Source organism: Phaenicophaeus curvirostris, chromosome 8 (genome assembly GCF_032191515.1).
Source record: "Phaenicophaeus curvirostris isolate KB17595 chromosome 8, BPBGC_Pcur_1.0, whole genome shotgun sequence".
Classification (NCBI taxonomy): Eukaryota; Metazoa; Chordata; class Aves; order Cuculiformes; family Cuculidae; genus Phaenicophaeus; species Phaenicophaeus curvirostris.
Window position 1 is genome coordinate 27,683,407 of NC_091399.1, and position 22,996 is coordinate 27,706,402.

At 43.7% G+C, this 22,996-nt stretch overlaps 1 protein-coding gene across 4 annotated transcripts in view; it reads left to right on the plus strand.

The window, feature by feature from the left end:
• Positions 1–22,996, plus strand: part of ST3GAL3 (ST3 beta-galactoside alpha-2,3-sialyltransferase 3) — a 198,394-nt gene that overhangs the window by 130,658 nt on the left and 44,740 nt on the right. For all 4 annotated transcript variants that reach the window (XM_069862975.1, XM_069862974.1, XM_069862976.1 and 1 more), the window contains 3 exons: positions 4,819–4,882; positions 13,791–13,886; positions 18,736–18,922. In XM_069862975.1, the coding sequence (XP_069719076.1) occupies positions 4,819–4,882; positions 13,791–13,886; positions 18,736–18,922 (347 nt within the window). The remainder of the gene's footprint in view (positions 1–4,818; positions 4,883–13,790; positions 13,887–18,735; positions 18,923–22,996) is intronic.

Consider the following 22,996-nt stretch of genomic DNA (forward strand, 5'->3'; position numbering starts at 1 on the left):
CCGGCAGTGAATGGCAGGTAACGTCTTCTTGTTCTGAGTTGACCTTCCACAGAGCCCTGCAGTTTTTTGCACTGTGCTCTTTGTGGTTCATGTTTCTGGGCCTATGATGCTGCAATGTGTCTGCCTGCTGGGCTGTTTGCTGCATTGAAGAAAAGTAGCTGAAACTTTTCCAGATTGGAAACGTCCCTCAAAGATTGAGAGACCTGTTTGAATGGGAATGTGTCTAAGCTAAGGAATTCTGTTACATCTGAGCTGGCCACGTGCCTGGGCCCTGGAAGCAAGGGGTGAGTGTATGCATTTTTTCCTTTGTAGTATTCAGGACATGTACACTCAGGCTCCTCCTGGCCCCTCCTCGGTGCATTGGTGTAGAAGGCAGAGCGCACCCACCACTATGTCTGGTTTTGTCGCTTGCCAAGCAATAGAGAAGTTGTGCCTGGGCTAGCATTGTGTCTGCATCGACACTGTGGTTTCTGCACAGCCTGGCTAAACCATCTGCCAAAAAAAAATCAAAACAAATTGTTTGCATAGCTGTTGCCTTGATAAAACAGTCTTAAAAGAAAGCATGGTTCCATGTTAAAGCAAGGGCCATGTGCAGCTGGTGCTTTTTTAAAAAAGAGAAAATAAAATGGTTGGATCAACAGAGAAAAGCTGACAGTTATCAGGAACAAAATGTGCTTCCCTGAAACACTGATGTTGGGTTGCTCTGTCCTTTGTTCTTTGCTGTGTTCAGTACAAGCAGGTCCCAATCATGAGCTTTGTCTCTTTCCTTTATGAATATTCCTACCCCAGAGAACTTGCTGCCCTGAGTGCCACTGCTGTCCCCAGTGGAGGGGTTTGGTGGCTGAGGGGCAGCATGCCAGGTCTGCTGCAGATCAGGTTTGCTGCTAAACCAGGTAATGGTTTAGTACAAGTGGTTTAGAAGTTTAACGTTGATGTATACAACATCAAAACTGGTTAGGTAGCCTTTCTGCCACTGTTCTGTAAGGCAGCTTTTTGAATCTGCCCAGAAGCTACTGCATGAAGACAGAACGTGTCTGTTATTGCCTAGATCACATTCCACCCCTCTACTCCGCTCTCGTGAGACCTCACCTGGAATCCTGTCTCTGGCTCTGGAGTCCTCAGCAGAGGAAGGACGTGGAACTGTTGGAGTGAGTCCAGATGAGGCCATGGAGATGATCTGAGGGCTGGAGCACCTCCCATATAAGTACCGGTTGAGAGTCGGGGTTGCTCAGCCTTGAGAAGAGAACGCTGCAGGGAGACCTTAGAGCAGCCTTCCAGTACTGAAAGGGGACTACAGGAGAGCTGGGGAGGGACTCTATACCAGGGAGTACAGGGATAGGATGAGGGGGAACTGTTTAATGCTGAAAGAAGGGAGATTTAAATTAGACATTAGGAAGAAATGTTTCCCTGTGAGGGTGGTGAGGCACTGACCCAGGTTGCCCAGAGAAGTCGTGGATGCCCCGTCCCTGGAGGTGTTCAAGGCCAGGTTGGATGAGGCTTTGATCAGCCTTGTCCAGTGGGAGGTGTCCCTGCCTATGGCAGGAGGTGGAACTGGATGGGCTTTAAAGTCCCTTCCAACCCAAACCATTCTATGATTCTGTGTTGTGCCTACAGTGGAGCAGTCTCAGTGGCTTGGGTCTTGAAGGCTTGGCCTTTCTTTTACCCTTGCAAGCCCTGCTTTCAGTCCTTGACAGATTAGCCAGTGACTGTACACTAATCCTGTTACTTAAAACAAGAAGGGATTTTTCTTTGTAGCACTTGTAATGTGTACTTGCACCCATTATTATCACTAAGTGCCAGGGTATATAAGACAGCACATATATGCAGGGATATGTAAGACACCCTTTCAATTTCCCACCCTGGAAAAAGCACACTCCTGCTTCCCTGGTTCCTGATTCTATTTAGTCCTAGTCTGGAGGTGAACACTGCTGTGTCCTGCAAGTAGCAATCTGAGATAGTCTTTATAGTCATGACATCAAGTGACCCTCCACTTCGACTAAGCTGTGGTTAAAGATCCTGCCAGTGGTTCTCTGTTGTAGGTATCTTTATTGTCTGTGGAATGTTGCGGATCAACCACAGCAGCATCTGCTGATCCTGTAAACCTTGCCCAGAAATGCTGCAGAAGCTCCTTCTGCAGGAGGTCTTCACCTTTCATGCTGGTGCCAGTGAGGAAGCAACCAAATAAAAGTGCCTACCTCAGCAGCAGTATAGTGTCCATCTTCTAGAGTTGTGGCTCAGTCAAAAAGCTGTAGTGCCTCTCCCCTGCCCACGCCATCAGATTTGCTGTTTGTGCTCATGACGTCCGATGAGGATGCTAGACTAGATGAACTAGCACTGAGGACATCTGTACCACCTTCATTCCTGCTGTGAGTCAACACTTGGCAGTGAAGTATTTTGCCTTTTGTTGAGCTTCATTCAGCAGTTTTGAATGAGAACATTCTGATTTGCATAGCTTCCAAACCTCTTGGTTGCCATGTGGTGTTGGACTGTGGGGGATGCTGAAGTGATATGTCCCATTTGGTCGTTCGTCATCTGTACTGAATGTCCAATATCTTGTGTTTTCCCTCTGAATTATGAGAATGAGGAGCATCCCCATCCCAAATGCTGCCATATCTAGCCCTGAGGAGTTGTATTTCATTCCTGAGCATTCACTATGAAGGCATTACTAATTAGCTGGCAAGATGAGGAAAACAGAGTTATTGCAGTGCAGTAGTCAACTGTATGCCTTTAACGTGCTTTTTAATATAGTGTGACAAGTGGCCTCTGGGTAGTGTGGGGTGTCAACTTGTGGGTGGTAGAGCCAAACTGTCATAAGAAAAGCTTGGTAGGTGCAGGTTGAAGTCCTTGATAGACAATCCTTTGATCTCCTTTCTGAGTGTGGGAAAACCACCACAGTAGCGGATACTGTCCAGTAAAAGTCAACAAATGAGACAGGCCAAGGAGAGGACCGTGGCACGGTGCCTTTAGAGGTCACAGCAACCTACTGCTGTTACGGCAGACATAGGGAAACAGCATTCCTGTTGGAGGAGGAGCCTGCTGCCAATGCGTCAAAATAAATTCTTCAGATGAAGGAAAATTAAACAAAACCACTATTTTGTTAGCAAAATAATTTGCTTTTTCCCTACAAATTGCCTCTTTCCTTGCTTCACTCCAAAATATAATCTGAAAGTAATCAGCGCTCCCAGCTTGTAGTGGTTGGCAAGGGCTCAGTAATGCCGTGTCTAAAAATTCCCCAAATTGAATAGTAACCATCAGCGTTTTCTGTTTATCACCTCTCTTTGTCAGCCTTGTGTGTCTTACCAGCTTGTTGTTGGGTTCAAAAGCTTGTGTGTTCATCCCCAACTCTTGTCCTGTAATTTCTGCAGAGGGATATCATAGATAAGAATGGAACTCTTTATTTGAAAGGGACTCCTCTAACTGTGCTGATTGCAGTAAGTTGTGTCTTTCAAGAAAACTATTTAAGTTCACTGTAAACAATCACTTGATGTCAGTTTTCTTAATGTTATTCTCCCATTTTTAATCTATTATAAAAAAATTAGACTTATTTATTCCTTTTGACTGGTTGTTTCCTAAGGACTTTTGAACTAGTTGGCTGGTATGTTTAAGGGAAGGATGTGATAGATATTTACAGTATCCCAAGGAAAGTGGAAGGGGACTGATTGTTCACAATCTCTTCCAGTATAAATGAAGCTCAGAGAAACTATATTCAAAATCAGGAAAGGGAAGCAATTGAAAGTCCATATGGATCCAGGAGGATTCTGAGCTCACGGAAGAGAAATCACTGAGGGTTGCCAGATATGTAGAAGCTATACCTGACACATGAAATCCCTGATTGGAAAATAATTAAAAGGTAGAAGATAATTTCAGGAAATTATCATTTCTGTTTACTTTGCTTTTATGCTTCTTTTAGACATTTATTTAAGGTCACAGTTAGAGTCAGTATTTGGAGATAGATGGACTTCTTGCCAGACCCAGCAGAGCCATTCTGAAGTTACTGGTGCATTTGTAAATCCAGACTAGCCAACGCATTGCTGCTTCTTGGCCAGGGACAGGCTATGATAAAGGAGTTTGGACCTTTTTGGGCATAGAGGTGGAAAAATGAGGGACAAAGGACGAAACGTAGGAGGAAGCAGATGTGAAAATTTCCGTAGTCCGTAGCATTATTTATGTGCAATCATCGTCCTTCTACAATTTAATACATTTAATTTGTGTGTGTCCATGCTTGCATAACTGATACCATCTGGTTGCTGCAGCATTCACTGGGTATCACCATAGGTTGTGGTTCCATGGGCATTTCTTTAAGCAACTATGCTGCTTTAATTGAATTCTGCCATGAAGAAAGCCAGACTGAGGAACTGAACCTAAGCTAAAAGTAACCCAGGAAGATAAAAAGCATTAGTTATAACCTAGTTTCATTCTTGCATGCAGTTCACTGCTCAGCTGCTCAAAAGCTTCTCTGAAAGCAATCACTGACAGTGATAATGGCTTTTAGATGCCTGAAGTGCTTGTGAAACTGCAGTCTCAGGTAAGAGGGTATGAAACCACTGCCTTAAACTGCACTCTGTGTGTTCCCTGTCACTCTCCATGCAAGGTGTCTGCCCACTGCATCAGAATTTGGCACAGCACATGTCTTTGCAGCCAGTATGTAAGGGTCATTTTCCAGTGAAAGTAGGAATATGCAAGTTAAAGTGTTTATTCCTGATGTGAAACTTATTTGAATTCCTCTGAGTAACTGCCTCTGATGCTTTATATCACTTTGGTTTTTATTTCTGTTAGAAGTGAGGACTTGTTCCTAATATCATCTTCTTTTCTCCCCAGATAATCTGATCAAAGCCATCCTGTCAGCTACCAAAGATTACCGTCTAACTCCAGCTCTTGACAGGTAAGGTGAGACCTTTAAATAGAAGGAGTAGAATTGATTATTTTTGACGTGTCCTAAGTAAATTTTGCCAGAAATTATTGCTGGTAAATTTGGCTGAGCTTTGGAGGTAGATCAGGAGCTGGAAACTGGATCCACTTTCCAGTAAATCTGTAAACTCTGGAGACCTCTGTTAAGTCAAACACGGATAGCAAAAAGCATTTACCTTTTGACTGTTTCTTAATCCTTTGTTTCTTGTGGTGTCACAATGCACCCTCCTGCCTCCTTTTTAAATAAGTCAATAGCAGGGTTTCAATAAATACATTATTCTTTTTCAACCTTTCTGACAAAGCAACAGAATCGCAAGCAACTCTTAAGAGGAAAGAAGGGACTGGCTTGTTTTAACACTGTTTCGCTGATGCCTCCCTCTTGAAGAAGGAATGTGCGATTGTGTTGGCCAAGCCTGTGCCAGGGCGCGATAACAGTCTCCTAGGATCTGTGGTATTTGAATTGATGCCTTTAGAAGAAGCTCCTTTGATTCTTCAGTCCTATTGTAGAGATTGTCATAACCCAACTATCCTGAGGGGTTATGTGTTGGTAAAAGCTCAGGCTGTCAAGGACGGATCTGGGCTAGAATAATTCCCAGATTCCTCCCCAGCTGCCCCACTTCTATCTACCCAACTGTTTAAACGGTTTAAAGTAGGTTTTTGTGCAATGCGAGAGTAATATCCACAGAACAGTGTTTGAAAATAAGAAATAAAGGCAGAGTACCCACTGAGATCCTATAGGTAAAGAGTTAAACTAATCAAACACCTGGATGTTCACTAAAACTTGCTATATGAGATCTAATAGTTCTCACTTTATTCAAATATTCACAGATAAAGTACTTACAAGCCTAATAGTCACACGAACAACGATAATAAAACCAAAGTAACACTCACAATCACAATTAAGGTGACTGGCAGTGTCACACAGTCAGGCATCCCTGGCCAGGAGGATATCACCTTGCTGGTGAAATCCTTAACTGGTTCTGTCCTAAACTTACCTTTTATTAGGTTGCTTTACCTACGCGCAATTGCTATCGGCTGTGATCCAAGAATAATACCTTGAGAGGAACACCACAAACCACAGGCAAAGTGAGACTTTTCAACAACTCTCTGAGAAGAGCTCGTTTGACAAAGTACCGCAAACCACACCTCTCGGTGTTTCGCTGGGTTTGCTGGGCAGAGCTCGCTTTGACAAAGTGCCTGTGGTTTTGCGTGGGTGACGTTTGCTGCAGCCTCCCATCCAATCTAGGGCTGCTAAGAGAGGGGAGGGGATTGGGATTGGTCACCACAGACCAAAAACTCACTGGCATGTTTACGATGAGCTTCCCAATGATAGTCCTTTAGTCTTTCCTGTCTTTGTTTTTCTGTTATTCCTTCCCTTTGCCCTGCAGTTTTCCATTAGTGCCAGGGTTAGTTTAGAGGTGGTTTCTTTCAGAAGCTGTTGGAGGCTTTTTGCTGGGACGCGATCTCTTTTCAAATTCCTGCTACTGTGCCTCTCCAAGCAGTGATACTTCCTCAACCCCAGCCTAACAGTACAGTTCTTGGTTTCTAAACATACCGGTTTCATCCTAGTCCAGCTCCTCTTCTGCTTGCTTTTCCATGGCAAAGTTCATAAGCTTTCCCAGCCTTTCTTCCACGCATCTCACGTTGGCTGTAGATCTTGCCTGCTGTAGTTAATGTTGGGAGTTACTCTCTTTGTGTAAGTTCTTAGTTTTTTGCAATCTATGTGCTAATTTAAGCTGCTTTGAAGTTTGTGTTGCCTCACAGCAATGCCGGATAAGGTTAGCCTTCAGAGTTGGGATTAACCTGAGAAATGATGTCCAGAAGGTAAAATCATTTTACAAATGACCTTCTTAGAGATTTTGCACACAACTGAATCTCACCCATCTCAGCTTTATCTCAGCCCTGGTTGGAGGGTTAAGATTTTAATCTGTTGAAAAATCCACATGTAGACTTTTTCACAAGGTTGCTCATGGAAAATTAGTGTTGATGACATGAGGGCAGGTGGAAGATTCTTGCAGGGAAGGTTAATGTCATTGTGACTCTTGCTGCTCACCTGTTTGTTGAGGAGTGGAATGTGTTTTGGTTTGTTTTTTTAAAGCAGTTTCTTAGGAGGCTGTGAAACAGCCAGTTTAGCATGAGCTGCTTGCTTTGATTTTGTGTTCTTTATATTGGGTTTGGTGCAGATAGAAAACACCTAACACTCAGCCTTCATGAAATGGATGTAAAGTCTCTGAGATATCAAGTATGAACAAGACCTAAGGGACAAGCTAGATATGTATTTCTGTAGCATTGCAGTAACAAGGTTTGGTGGTATGTGTGGTGGTAAATACACAGATATCTTGGGGAACTGCTGTTTTCCTGGGAACTTTGGTGATAAATGCAAAGCAGTGGATGGTGGTTGTATAGTACAGTCAAATACCTCCCAGAGCTCTTCCAAGTGGACAGGTCTTAGATAGGAAGGATAAAAATTGGAGCTGGGGTGAGAGAAAGGGATAAGAAAGGCTTAGGATAACAAGCTGCAAAGTGAGAACCTAAAGCAGTAGTTGGATGGAGTTGTGACAGAGGGGTTGTTATTAGAGTGAGCTGTAGAAGGTGTTAAGGCTAGTACAATGCTGCTCTTAGAAACCTGCTTGGTGAGGAGGGTGTAGATGAAGACTTGGGTTTGCATCCCAAAATGTTTTTCAGCTGTGATTTTCAACGGATTACAATGGCAGGAGCACCGGGTATCTGCTGTCATGGATTCCAGAAGAGTTGATGGAGCAGACTGATGAGGGAAGGTTAGCTACTTTCTCATCTTGTCTCAAGCTCAAAGCAGAGTCCAACAGTTCCTCTCTGTGGCAGCTCCGGTGTGCTGGGAGCAAGGCTTAAAGGTTTGGCTCACTGCCTTACTGCTCAGTGGTCGAGGAGAAAGTCTAGACCTCTCCCCTTTGCTCACCACCTCAGAGCAACTGGAGACACCTTGACTTAAGTGACCTTTAAAGGTCCGTTCCAACCCAAACCATTCTATGATTCTGTGATAAAGGGCTGAAAGAGTGCCTTACCGTGAAAGTGTTAGAGACACAGAAGTCTATGAGGTACAAGGGACTTGGGAGATCTTGTGAACCATTCCATCTGTAGGTTCTCAGAAATCTAGTGTACTGTAGGGCAAAAGCTCCAGGTTCACCTTCTCTTCAGGATGGGGTTATACCAATGCTTTCACTGTTGACAAAGCCAGTCCAAGAAGCTGTATTTCCTGCTGCCTGCTCTCAGATTGTAGCTCCACACCTTCTACGTGGGCCGCTGCTATTGTTTGAAGAGGGACTTGAGAACGGGTCACTGGATCAATTCCAGTTTAAGTTTTTCTCTTAACCTAGGTCGTTCCAGTGACCTCATTTATAGAGCTCTCCTCCCACTGAAGAGTTGCGTTGGCAGAGCGCTGCAAAAGCAACACAAGAGGCAGAGGGCTGGGGATGGGTGGGGAGGGCGAGTGCTGCCGAGCCTATTGAAGCAAGTCTTCATGTAACCACACGCTGAATACAGCCTTCCCAGGGGAAGGGTGGGAGAGGCAGGAGAGGCGAGGTCAGAGCAGTGCGTGAGAGCACAGGAAGGAAAGAGGGGATTAGAGTTGTATGGTGGGGGATCTACACCAAGCCTTTGGTTTTGTCCCCACCCAAGCTTCTCCATTTCTGTCCTTCTTCACAAAACTGTCCCTTGAGATCTTACCTTCACTTCCCTCCCACGAACCCTGGAAATGACCTGGTTTGTTTGATTATCCCTGAGCCAAAAGGGCATCCTGATGCACCTTTCCTGACACGATGTACCAACATGGTGCTGAAATGAGGCAAACCTGATCCTTCCAGGTATGTGTACACTTTTCATCATCCCAAAGCAGCTCAGCCAACTCAATCCAGCTAATCCCTTCATTGTGAGTAGAGATGTGTTAATAACTAGCAGCAGCTGGAGGGCATGTGAACAAATGCTCGAGTTCGCGCCTGTAACATAGTGTAAGTGATGCCTTGCTTTCTTAGTTTTCCTCATGACTCCTTATTATGGCACTGCTGTTCTGAGCTGTTTATAATCTGCTTCTGCTCCCGGGCAGGGGGCAGATAATGCTGCAGTTGTGTTTGTGAGCATAGCTGCAAGTTAGCTATGAGCTTTTCTGGAGAAGATTGGAGATCAGGGGATTTCAGAATTAGCATCCTTTTCCTTCAGTGCTGCCATGCTTTTCTTTCTAATGTGGATCTTGGTGGGCCTTGTTTTTGATGCTTCAGAGTTCTCTTCTCGGCTTTTCTTGGCTGACGTCCCTCACATTTTCACTGCTTGTTTTACTGGCTCCACCTTCTGCAAATGGATCAGGGCTTGGTTTCCAGCTCTGTGGCTCTTCTGCTGTCTGGGCTTCAGTGGATTTTGAGGTTAAATCTCTGCGGTGATGGATGACCTGTAAATTTCCATGAAAAGATATCAACATAAAAGCCTGGCTGGCCCTTTTCTGTGGCCTCCAAGTGGTGATGAAGAAAAACTGAAAATGAGTTTATAACCAAGTGGAGTCTTTACTAATACAGTGTATAACAACCAGTGAGGAAGGAACTTGATAGAGCAGAAGAGATGTGTGTGTACCTTTGTCTCAGGCTATAGCACTAGTTTAAGTAGCAGAAGACGGATCAAACCAGAATATCCTAAGCCTCCCTAAGAACCAGTTACCCTAAAGATGTGGGTTTTAATTATTCTGTTATATCTTTCCTCAAAGTCTTTAGCTCCAAAGTTGCGTAAAGGCAGGCTTTTGCGGTTTTTCTCCCCTGACAAATCCCTAAAGCGCTTTGATAAGAAAGGAGGAGGAAGTAGCAATTGCTACAATGCACACATATGTTTACAGTGCTATATTGTTCAAGAAAATCTCTGTGAATCCCTGTTTTGGTGTAGATGAACTCAGCCTCTGAGTATCTGTGTCAGAGGCTGTACATCTGGCTGCAGCTCCCAGCTTAGGGCTCTAGGGAAGGTCTTTCTGGTGTGGAAAGTCTGTGACCCTCATTCATACCACCCTGGTAGCAAACTGGAACCTGGGCTGTGTCCAGTGTGTTCAGTCTTTGAGCTATTCTGGAGAAGAAATACAGCTTTGACATCCTGTGTAAACAAACAAGAAGGTCTTTGCACACCTCTTTGTGGAGAAACAATTGAGCTGTAACTGATGCTCCCTGCACGGTGTGTTTCTTCAGCCAGAAACTTGCCTGAAGCCAGCAGTAACTTTGCAGCTTTCCCATGCTCGGGCATCGTCAGTCACCACTGGCTCTGAAGGAGCCCAGCTACGCTGGTGCCAAGTATCCAAACTTCTGGTCAGGATGTGAGGTCAGGTGCCTGACATCCTTGCTGGATGCTTCCCTTTCACAGTGCCATCAGGGTGGCCCTGCAATCTTCTTACTGTTCCACAGTGTGACTGCTAGAGCTGGTGAGAACAATAGCTCACGTTTCTGCCTGTCTTGATTCAAACAGTACAGGCTGCCCAGATTTGATGTTCACACCTGATGTGTAGAGAGCAGGCGAAGTCCAAGACTCACTATCTTCATCATATGCTGAAGAAAGCAGTTTGCATCCGAGTTCTGCCTTCTGAGTGTGCAACAGAAACTTCCAGCTCTGCGATAGCAGTGGGCAGAATACTTCTGAAGGAAGTTTAAGACCAAGCTGCTAGGAGATCAAGGATTAAACCTTAGCATCAAAAAGATGCTATTAAAAAATCTTATTTGCAGACTTAAGGCTAGAAGGAGGATGCACTTAAATATGTTAGTCCACCAGAGTGTAAGGGTGGTTAAGACGTGAAGCTGGGCAAAGGTGACTTACCTACCAGTTATAATGAGTAAAAGGAGAACCACTCAGTTAAGTATTTGTTTCATTTATTTGGGTAAAAATAAAATCATATTTTCACATTTCACAGCAACAATTAAATACTTTATGTGTTTTCATTAGTAACTGTGAGAGTGTTAAGTGACAATTATGCGTCTTTTTAAATCGGGAAGCACCGAAGAGTATTTAAAGGGTTAAGTAAAGAGTTATTTTTGTTACTACTTTTTGCTTTTTAATCCTTCTTGGAATGTTGGGTAGAACTGCAAATGTTGTGCCATTCCTGGAGAAGTATGGGATATGACAAAGGTGGATGTACTTAGAGTTGCTCAGGTTTGCAGGAAAACTCCTGGAGTGTTAGATCTGGAGCACGGCATAATTGATGTCAGTTACCTTGGATTTTGTGGAAATAAAATCTTGTCATGTAGATGAAGGTAGGGGTTTTTTAGATGAACTAGAAGCTTGATAGATAAAGGTAACCTTTTTAACATAGGCAACAGTTAATTGTCTTAGTCCATTATATTCTGACTCCACACAACACCATTGCAGATGTGTCCTTCTTAGGATATGTCACATAGTTACTGTCAGGGTTGAGAATTAATCCTTTAGTAACACTTCTAGTGTAGTCCTGCTGGCTAAGACCAATCTGTAGGAAATGTGAAATTGTCCTAGAAACATTTGCTAGAGCCAAAGACTGGGGAAGGATGGAGGAGGACGACTGGGTCGGTCTAGGCATTTTTGAGGGCCCCTTTTCTGCACAGTCCTTTACTGGAGCCAAATCAGAAGTCAGACATCTCAGAAGTGACAACAGATCATGCTTACAAGGTGAGGATTATGTTCTGCAAACCAATTACTATAAGAAGAGCATTGGGATGATGTACATAAAAGCTCCGTGTGAAAGGGACTCTGCTTTGAGCAGCACTAGCTCTGCTTACTGATCTTACAGAGACAGTTTTGGAGGCTTGAGGAGAAGTTGGAAACAGTTCAGAGAGAGATTGCAAATGTGACTCCGGATCTAGAAGAGCTGCCATACCGTGAGAGATGTGATGAGCTCACTCCAGTTGGTATGGTCAAGAGAATATTAAGAATGGGCTTTGATCAGTCTACAAGTACTGTGTGGGAACAGGGCCTTGAAGGAAGGCTGCTGGAACAGCTTTGGCTGGTGGAACTGGTTCTTTTATCTTGTGTGTAGTGGCTCATGCTCACCAGTCTGACCTGTGACTGCTTATCCACCTAGAGGCAGATGTTTACATGCAGTGGTTTGTCAGTAAGTGGATCACATGCAGATGTGGAAGGGACTGCTGACAGTAGATGGTGCTTTAATTTAGCAGAGAAGGGAAGAACGCGATTAAGTGGTTTGAGGCTGAAACAAACACATCTGTATCCAAAATTGGTTAGAGCCAGCGTCCTAACAGTGAGTGCAGAAGGGACAGAGGGGAGTTTCTATAGCCTGTAGCCTTTGGATTTCAGCACGGTATTCTTGAGAACACAAAATCGTTCTCTTGAACAACAGACTGCTTCTCAGAGTCAACTGGGTAGAGAAATTGCAGTACCTCACCCAGCAGTTTGTTGTTTAGGAGGTCAAACTTTCTTATGGTAGTCATCAGAAGAGTGTACTTTCATCTGAAATTTCACTTGGCCAGGACTGAACTCTGGCGTTTTTTCCTTAACAGTTTAGACAAAGCTGTTGCCACCTTTGTCACTTGGTTGGATGTGCTCAGGGCTGACTTTTTCCCTTCCCTCCTTGACACAATGTACTGCCTGAAGCAGATCTTGCTTCTGCTTTCTCCTTGTTGCAAAACCTGTATTTTTTTCTATGCCATTGTCTATAGGATTCTTTCTCTATTGTGATTTAATTATCACAAACAACCACTCTTCTTCAGCCCTTAGGGACAAGAGGATGGCACTTGTATATCCATCTTCCTGAGGAGTTTTGGGGTTTTTTTGGAAAGACTGGGATCTGTAGTGTAACTTTATCTGGGCTGGGGAAGCTGTTCCTGCGCATTTCTTGCTGCTGTTAATTCTGCGTAGATCTCCAGCTAATGACTCTGTCAGCAGGGTAACCCGCCGTGGTTTAACAGAGTCTTTAAGCGAGCTCCAGCCCTGCTCGGCAAAGACAGACCCCACATAAGTAGAGCTTTCCTCAAGCTGGCTCTTTAGACTGATCACAGTGAGGACAGCCTGGAAGAGACCAGTTGACTGCGCCTGGGACTAGGAAGGCCTCCTAGTCCAAAGATCTGCTCCAAACAACTGATTGCCTTGGACCCTTTCCGAAAAAGGCTCTGCAGACACGTATTCCTTCAGTGAACCACCAGAGATGGAGGCGCGTTGCCAGAAGAGCCAGCTGCGTTTGGGATTAGATGGCTGGAAAGAAGTCCTCGCTCTGTCTTCAAAACGAAATCGCTTTTTAACATCTGCTGCAGAGTTCTTGTGACTTGCAGTTCCACAAGAAGCTGTTCTCTCCCTTCTCTCCCCTGTTTGTTTGTTAATTAAGGTCATTTTCCTTCCCCTTCCTCGCCTATTGTGTCTCCATTTATGTTTCCTACTGGTCAGGAATGTGTGAGGTGTCCTTTTTCTATCCATTTAGTGTTTTCTATCTCACGAAGTCCCATGATAACTGCAGCAATTTTGCACTCAGCAAGGTGAGTGCACCCTAGATAACCTGGCACAGTCTGCTTGCACTCAGAAAATCGCTTGGAGAGAAGACATCCTCACTAAGCCTTTGGTTTATTGTTATTTCAGTGCTAAATGAATAATGAGATGGTTTAAATAAACAGATGGGTTTGATTCAAGCCCATCATACCGGGGGTGTGGGGGGAGAGGACCTGCTTGTCCCGACAGCTCATCTCATTAGGCCACATGTGGTGTGAGGTGTTGAAAGCCGTTTATCACGTGTAATGCCTGGGCGTGATGGGGTGAGCTGTGGATCAAGTGTATCTCTGAACTCCTCTTAATTCTTCATATTCCAGAAGGTTTCCTGTAGTTCTCAGATAGGTGTAATAAGTACATGCAGCTCAGTGTGTTTGAAGTTATGTTACAAAAATCACCTCTTTCCTCTGTTTCTTCCACAGTCTCAGCTGCCGGCGATGTATTATTGTGGGAAATGGTGGAGTACTTGCAAATAAGTCATTGGGGTTAAAAATTGATGACTATGATGTTGTTGTCAGGTAAGTCTTCGGCATCACAGTTTTCTCTCGTATAATCCGTTTCTGTATCTGTTCACATGCTGTGCAGGCAAAGGTTAAACCTACACTAGCGTGATGATATCTGTTAGCGTGGAAGTATTAATTAACAAAGAGCATAGAAGTGATTGCTATAAATGGTGATCACATCAAAGGGTAAGGGCACTTCCTAGGCATTCAGTTTTCCACAGCTGTTTAGGAACATGCTTTCTTCTATGGTCCCACTTGAACATTCCCTTCATAGCTCCTTTCTAAAAGCTGCTTCTTTTGGGATGCCCTTGGCTGGTGAAACAGTAAAACGCAGTGTTAGATCTGCTCCCAGATACATCCCCTAGGAAGCTCAGTGAAGTATTATCGGTCATAGACTTGTAGCATCCTCTAGGACACACACTTTAAAGTTAGGATGGGAAGAGCCAAGAATGATGCAGTGTAGGTTCTTAGGAAGCAGTAAGCCTCCATGATTGAGAGGACCTAGAAGCTGGGAATATTTTGCCTCTGTTTTGCTGCAGATAATGATCTTGAATAAGAGAGCAAGAGAAGAATGGCCTATGAGTGGAAACGACCACAGTGAAAGTTAGGTCTTCCTGCTTTCACTGAGGACCTGGATCATCGCCATCTCAGAATGCTTGAAAAACGTGCTGATATGTGAAATCACAGGTCTAGTCATAACTCCTAGTAATAAATCTGTCAAATCAGGGAGGTGTTCTGGGTGACTGGAGATTAACAAACATAATACCTGTACTAATGAAGAGAGAGAGTGTGTGTGTGTGTAGGAGGGAGGGGGGGATGTGCTCTAGGGAGCTACAGACCCATTAGTCTGACTTTAAAAAAATGCAGAGCTTTATAGCAGGTTCTGAGTCACGATGAACAAAATATTATGATGGGAAATAGGAAAAGTGGGATAAACCACAAGGTAAGTTTGTAAAAACTGGTTTAACGTAGTGTAGGCTGGTATTTTTTTTCTCCTGGAAAGATAACTGATTTCATATGAAAGGGAATCTAACTGATATAATCTCTCTGAACTTTAGTCAACCATGAAACATGGTGGCAAATAGCAAATTCTTAGCTTAGGTGGAAGAAAGAAAAGAATTAGTAAAAGAATTTAAGGCATAGAGAAGGTATCATTTCGCATGGTCTCCTTTCTCTCCCATGCACTAGTAATGGGCACATAAGGAAACAATAGAATAGACACGGAGTAATAAATACCCTCCAGCTCTGGACAAAAAGACCAAGAAGATCCCTTTCAGTCCTTTGTTCCTGTGAACGGTTCCCTGCTTCCCCAACAGTGCTCTGGACACAGGGATGACTGTTCAGAACAGGATGAAACTTTTACAGCCCTTCTCCTAGTTCATCCTGCTATCAGTTGCTATCTAAGAGCTCTTACTGCTTGTCATAGTCTGTTGACTTGCAGTTATTTAAGCTGAATTAAAATTCAGTTATAGCCTTTTCTTGGGCTCAGGCTGTTCAGAAAGTAGCAAGAGAGCAGTTTCAATCCATCTGGGCTAAGCCACCCACTAAGATTTACATCAGAAAGTCCACTATTTAATTTCCAAATGAAAAGTTCAACCTTTCCTCCCCACATCAGTAAATCTGAATCAGTTTGCAAACTGAGAGGATAAGAGGGCAGCTCAGCACCTGTGCTGTTTGCAGGATGGATAAAGGAGAGAAAAGTCAACTCTAAAGGTTAAATGAAGCCAGGTGCTTGGATGTGGGACTGAGAAGATGAGAGCAGACTTTGTCTTAAGTGTATCCAACTGCCTCCTTTACTCCTGTGGAAGCTGGGGAGATCCTTTGTGTTACAGCATGCTTTTTCATGAGTTGGAAAACTCCTTTGAAGGATCAGATTTGGGACCTAGGTGGTGAATTTTAAGGGGAAAAATGTGGTACATTTGTGGACAAAGAAGTGATCCAGCATTATGTGGAGGTTTTTGATGCCTCGCTTTACCATGCGAAGATCACTAATTGTAGCAAGAAATTTTGAAGAGAGTCAGATGGGCTTTGACTGTTCTAAACCAACTTGGAGTTGAGTTAGTTACTGGTTTTCTTTAACTGGATATTATCACCTTTCAGTACAGATGTTATTCCCAGCTGTCACCCTGTTTATCTGGCAAGAACCTCTTGCAGCAGTCACTCGTCGGTGCTCTGAAATGCCTCCTTAGAATAGATTGCAGACAGGGGAAAAACAAGCGTACATCAGAAATCCCTGGTTAGAATGAGATAGGGATTCACCTCATGATGATGCTTTAGTGGCATTTCAGAGGATCTTCCTGGTGCCAGGGTTAGGAGTTGGTGTCTCTAAGCTCCCTGTGTCGTCAGCAAGCACAGACAGAAAAACACCCTGAAACGTCTTGTGGAGAAAACTTCCTGATCCGGCGTCCAAACTGAAGTTTCCTAAGATTTCCCTGTGTTTATAGCCACTAGCGTGGCCTGCGTGAGGCTGGGTTCAAGCTGTGTAGCATGCACCTTCGTGAACACAGCTTGTGGCTGCCAGAACTTGTCCTGCTCCATTGCCTGTGCTGCCCCTGGGACATTGACCCGTGGGGCCGACAGTGCTGGCTCATTAGACGTTAGCAGGACTCCATTGCTTTGACTCCATCAACAGCTCACATTCTGGCTTTTTGCTGGAGGCCTGAGCTCATTTTGCTTGGGGAAATGGTTTGTTTTGCTTCCTGTCTAGATGCAAAGTAAGAGTCCTGAGTTTTGAGAGCTTTAAGGTAAGCAGCAAAAACAGCGAACCCAGCAGCTGGGGGTGGGGATAACCCTGCTAAAGAGCTGCACGTTGACATTGGAAATGCCTGCAGCCACTAACCTTGCCCTCATCTTCAAGGAGACAGATGAAAATATGTATAACTATCTTTCTTTGTACACTACTTCATTGTTTTTATCTCAATTACCTTAAGAGCCACATGCTTATATGTTATGTAGGGTCACGTACCCCAAAATGGGGTATGTGAATGGTTGGACTCGATGATCCGGTGGGTCTCATCCAACCTGGTTATTCTAGGATTCTATGAAAAAGACACAACACCTTGAAGTTTAAATATTGCCCATAACAAAGGTGAGCAATATGTGAACACGCCATCAGCAACTGAGGAAGAACCAAGGCATCAGGCTGGCTGGGAGCACTGTTAATGCAGACACTCAGGTCTGGATACCTCAAAGTCAGGGTACAAACTGCAGCTTTATAAACCACTATAAAAGTGCTTTCCTCTTCTCCCAAGTGACAGGGGACAGGACGAGAGGGAATGGCCTCAAGCTCCACCAGGGAAGGTTTAGGCTGGACATTAGGAAAAAATTTTTCATGGAGAGGGTCATGGGGCACTGGAACAGGCTGCCCAGGGAGGGGGTTAAGTCACCTTCCCTGGAGGTTTTTAAGGCACGGGTGGACGAGGTGCAGAGGGGAATGGTTTAGTGTTTGATAGGAATGGTTGGACTCAATGATCTGGTGGGTTTCTTCCAACCTGGTGATTCTATGATTCTATGAAAAGGCATTGGCTCCTGTATAAACTGTGGTGATGCCAATTCTTAAGTTGTTTTCCCTTTAATATTTTATTCCTAATGAAAATGTAGGGATTTTTACTGAAAATAGATAGGAATTTTTTCTCCTTAATTCCAAGTAGAGTTTCAGGTTGTATACAGGGATTTTCTTCTGCTAAAAGGTTTCCCACCTAAAATGCTTACCTGGGCTGAAAAAGACAGATCCAGATCCTCATTAACATTCCTGCATTGCAAAATTGTTGTCCATAAGCACTTTCCAGTATATTGAACTACCCCAAGTCAAGAAGGCTGCAATAATTCAAGAAGGAAATGCTGTTCCATCAGGGGCTGCTGTTTGACGTCAGTAAGATTTGTATTCCACGTTACTTGAAACTTCATAGAATCATAGAATGACCAGGTTGGAAGAGACCCACCGGATCATCGAGTCCAACCATTCCTCAGCTATGGGTTTCTTGTTTGGAGTAGAAGTTCTGAGTAGCTTTAATGTCATGAAAGTCATCACTGCTGTTAAAACCAGAACAGTTTGTGTTTTGAAGGGAAAAAAACTTTGTCCCTGAGGGGTGTTTTAGAAAAGCACAGCTGAATACATAGCATTCCCTTAGAAATCAATGTGCCCAAGAGTGAAGCTGTGTGTCTGCTTGGGTGTTTCAGGGTGGGACGCGCTCCACAGCAGAAATTCCTCAGAGTCAGGGAGACCACATTGCTGCTGAGCCTTATCCTAGCTGCGCAGACCAACCTCTTCCATGGCGTTGGCATTAAAGGGCAATTTTCCTTCTGGACAGGCCAGTCTGGGGAATTAAACTAGATGGAGATTGTTTTCTAGAGGTTTCTTTTGAAAATTTTCAGGTTTAGCTCCCTAAACAGTCTCACTGCGGGTATGATGAGCAGTGTAAGCTCTGGCGTAGGGTTGGAGCATGAGACCAGTTTCAGTTCACTTAAGCTGCTAGGGAGCTGCATCCTCTGTTTCAGCAGTCTTGCAGAATCCAAGAAAGATATCCCAGGAGTGATGGAATGTTACAATATTAATGCTTAGTTTGTAACTCTAAATTTGCAAGGACAGTATTTTTCAGTTTCCTTTTGCAAAGCTGCCAACCCAATTTAAGTCACAAGAGCGGATGTGCAGAAGTGGTTTGTGTTATATACAGTGAAATAATTAAACTGTTGTCACTTGGTATAAAGCTTCATAAATGTTTATGGTGAAAATCTGCACGAGTTAACGTTTGCTGCTGTAACAGCTGTGTCTGGGGAGCTCTTGCCCAGCAGTGATTGCTGTATCATCAACATGCATGAGTGTAAGCAAGAATCCGTGACAGCATCTTCTCTGGTTGCCCTGCAGGCTGAACTCGGCTCCGGTGAAGGGCTTTGAAAAAGATGTGGGTGGCAAGACAACTCTCCGGATCACATATCCTGAAGGTGCAATCCAGAAAATGGAGCAGTATGAGAAGGATTCTCTGTTTGTTCTGGCGGGATTCAAATGGCAGGATTTCAAGTGGCTGAAATACATTGTTTACAAGGAGAAAGTGGTAAGAATGCTGTCAGCTGGCATTGCGAAGGTCACCTAATTAGAAACAGCAGGCAGACACAATATCACAGTCATATTTGCCGTGTGTTGGTCTGAAGAGTGTTCCTCTGTATGTTCTATGGCATTTAATTGAAAGCTTTTTCACCTCCATCAACTTCAATTTTAATTAAATATGCTTTACTAAGACATCTCTCTGTAACCTGACCTTGCATCACCAATGAGGCTTTTTATTCAAGATTATGTTAGTGTGTGCTATGAACAATTAATTTTTTTTTTTTTCGTGTTTTAAGGAGTATATAAAAGGACAAACTTTTGCATGGACTTTATGGACTCTGGAGATTTAAGAGCAGAGGAAATAAAAGAGCAATGGCAAGGGAAGGAAATGGGAGCTTGGGGGTACGGATGTAATGGCACAGGAGGGTAGAACACAGTGGCAGCACAACTTATTGAAAAGGCTGCAGTCCACAGACTTAATATAACCTGTTGAATAGCATAAGCCACTATATTTTGCTCTGTTATTGCTGTACTGAGATTCGTGATTTATGCTTGGCTAAAGTATCACCCAGAAGAACAACATCAAGTCTAATTAAAAACCACTGAAATGGCAAATCCATTGCTTTCCCATGTAAATATTCTGTCCCCACCTGTGCCCTTCTGAAGTACCATGGGCCTGTTACTAGTCAGGGTTGTTCTCTGTAATTCACCCATCCTAAATGGAATTAGATTGCAGTCAATAACTTCTCATTCGGTAGATGGCTCATCTTTATCTCTTGTCAGGAAGTCCAGAAGAAATGGCCTCTATTCGGGTATAGTTCTTATTTTACAAATCTCACATCTCAGTTTTCAAATGTTCTTTAATGATTTTTCAGCAAAGAACCAGACAAATGGATTAACGTTGAGAGGATGGGATGTTATATCATGTGTTTGGAGACAAAGAGAGTGGGTTGGCAGCTCACCATATGCAGAATTAAACAGTCTGGGAGTATAATTGTATACAATTGTTACGTAGGTGGCCTTAAGGGCTCATAACTTGCGCTTGTCTCACATTGGCACCAACTTGTAATTATTTTCCTGGTACCAGGCAGATGAAGTTACCTGTCAGCCTCTGGGCAAGCACCAGTAGGCTTTCATAATATGTATAATGGAATCAAAAGTAATTTTCTTTGGTTTGTGTTATGCTTTTGTTCTTCATTCTGGGTAAGGAAAAGCCCTGGCCAGTCTGAATGCAGTTGGAGGGACTCTCAGTGTTTAGCTTAAAGTTCAAAGGATGGATTGGTTTGCTTCAAAACAAAATTAATATCCACCTGATGCTTGCAGTCATCACTAGATGCTAATGTGGTATCTGCTGCTCCTGAAACGATGCGGTGAATGGTTTGTTAAAACCTACTAGAAGACTGGCAATTGCTGTGGTCTTAACTGAGTGCTCAGTGCCCAGCTTGGCAGACAGCAGAGAGAACTTGAGCTTTTTGCATTGCTTGTTGCTTCAATGCTTTGTGGTTGGTTCCTTATCCTTCATTTAGTTGGAATAAATGCTCCTTTCTTTTCAGTTCTTGTAAGTGATGTTTTCCAGATCTCTTAATTCCTATTGGTCTTTTGAATCCCTGCAGTTGATTCGTCTTTTCCTTTTAAGAAAGAGCAGTGCCCAAAGATGTACAGAGTACAGCAAATAGAGAGGAGCAAGCAGCTGCTTCGCTAGCCTCCCAGTTCTCATTCTTTATACATCCACTGCTTTGTCTGCCTTTTCCACAGTGGCACAGAGGCGAAGGTGAGTTCTTGAGACTCCAAGTCTTGGGAAGAACTGTAGAGCAGCTGCCTCCTCAGCTCCACATCCAGTGCTTGTGCTGTTGGCTTTTCCTGCCTAAGAGCAGCACCGTGCACTTATCCCCAGCGATTCTTTCTTCCAGAGCACTTCTCCAGTTTGCCAAGTTCCTCTGGCAGAGCTTTCCAACATACCTGCCATTCTTTCCAGATTCATGTCTTCTGCAATTCAATAAACATACTTTTTACTCCATCATCCAAGTTGATGATGAAAACACTAAACCAAGAGGGTTCCTAGGCAGGCCCTAAAGTAATAACATCCTTCCATTTCTACTGTGAGCTCACTGAGAGCTCCTCCTGGATAGTTTTTTGGCTATTTCTGAACTTATATCACAGTAGTGTCGTTAATAACATTTTTTTGCATGTTTGTGAAAGTTATATGTCAGAAGCCTTACTGAATTCCAGTTCATATCTTGTTTCTCTGCTATGATACTTTTTTACTTGTGTAAAGAAATACAATTTTTTTTTCAGTACTAATTTCCTCTTTACAAATGCACCTGGGTTGCTACTCATCTTTGTTATTTTTCTCTGGTGCTTACAAATAATTAATCTTGCTATTCTGAGAACTGAAATCATAAATCAACCCTCTTCCCTTTTTTGCCTTCTTAAGGCCAGGCACTACTGTTGTCTGGTTTTCAGTCCTTTGACGCCCTACCTGTTCTACACAAGTTCCCGAAGGGAATAACTGCTGGGTTTAAGGCTGCTGAGCCAGTTCATCGAATACTTCAGGATGCGATCCAGATGACTGGAAAACATCTGCCTTGGCCTCTCTGGTCTGATCTCTCTCTATTTGGGGCTGAAATCTTCTTGTCGCTGGCTTTAGCTGCGAGCAGGTGTCTAGCACAGCTGCTTTTTCGAGTGAAGACTGGTGCAAAAATTGCTGTCTCTTAGCTAGAAGTGACCCCATGGAGAACTAACAGTGCTAGGGGGAAAAAGGCGTAGGCGTCTGTTTGTTCTGGTAGTGAGTATTAGTATTTTTATCAGTGTGTGGCAAGTTCAAAATGACAAATGCCTACCCAGTGCTCTCTATGGAGAGTTTTTGTTTTTCTCTCAGCTGATTTTTCAGAGAAAAGGGAGTTTCTTCTTTTCCTGGATTCATCTAGAGGCACTTGCTTTTGACCTATCTGTATGCCGCTCTTGCTTATTCCTTATCTTGTCGCTCTGCAAGCCGGTGGTTACCATTGGGAGGCTGACCTCAGGATGGAGATGAGGGAAGTGAAAGCATCCTGCTGAAGAGCGTGATAGCTGTGGCAGTGAACACATTCCTCAAAACTATGGGCCAAACTCTGCCCTCTTATGTTTCCTTTCCCCTGCCTGATGCTGGCAACTGCCTGTGTCCATGGTAGCATCACAAGTCGGGTGTGAGACCTTCTGAGTTCCTTCAGACACCAGACCTGGAGTTTCTTGGCCCTGCTTCACCTGAGATTCTGGGCCAGTCGCTAAGGAGCCTTGCTTAGTCCTCTCTTGAGTAAGTGAAATCAAAGGCAGTTTATCAGCAAAAGACGCGAATCGCTATTTATTGCTGGGGTCAGTGGTCAGATAAGCTTATTCTCCCTGCAGCTGAGAGGGATTTGCTCTGGGTTATGTTAGTCTTTTGGCAGCGCTTGCATACTGAAGAATGGATAAATGCTTTATAGGGAGGAGGATTTTCAGGAGATGTTACAGGGAAAAAGAATCAATGTGATGCAGAAGCAGCAGCACAACAGTGAAGCAGAGCAACAGCCTTCCAGAGATGCTTCTGTGCCCTGGGAGACACTATTTGAAGAAAGAGGAGCACTGGAATATGGACTAAAGAAAAGTAAAACTTCACCCCCTTTTATTTCACACTAAACCAGAAATATCTAGAAGAAAAAAAAATAAAAAGAAAAAAATAACTAGGAGAAAAGTTTAATATAGAAGAAGGACATTAATGACTAACCATTCATACTGCATTAGCAGCAAAACAAAGGTGGTCTCTGTCTTGGAGTTCTGGGTAAGCTGGCACTCAAAATTGTGAGTCTGGTACAAACTTAGAGCAGTGATGTAGCACTGGAGAGTGTAGAACTGCCTACGAGCAGCGGAAAGGTGAGTGAATCAGGGCAGCTGGTAATCTGATGTCAGTCACTTGACAAGCTTTAGAGTAAACCGAAGGAGAATTTAATTGCCCTCGTTGCAGGTAATTGGGAAAAAAAAGAAATGTTGGTTGGAGAAGGAGACGTGTTCAGAGATATGTCTGTGTACAAGTGGAAAGGAAGTGGATTGGAGTCCCACAGCCTAC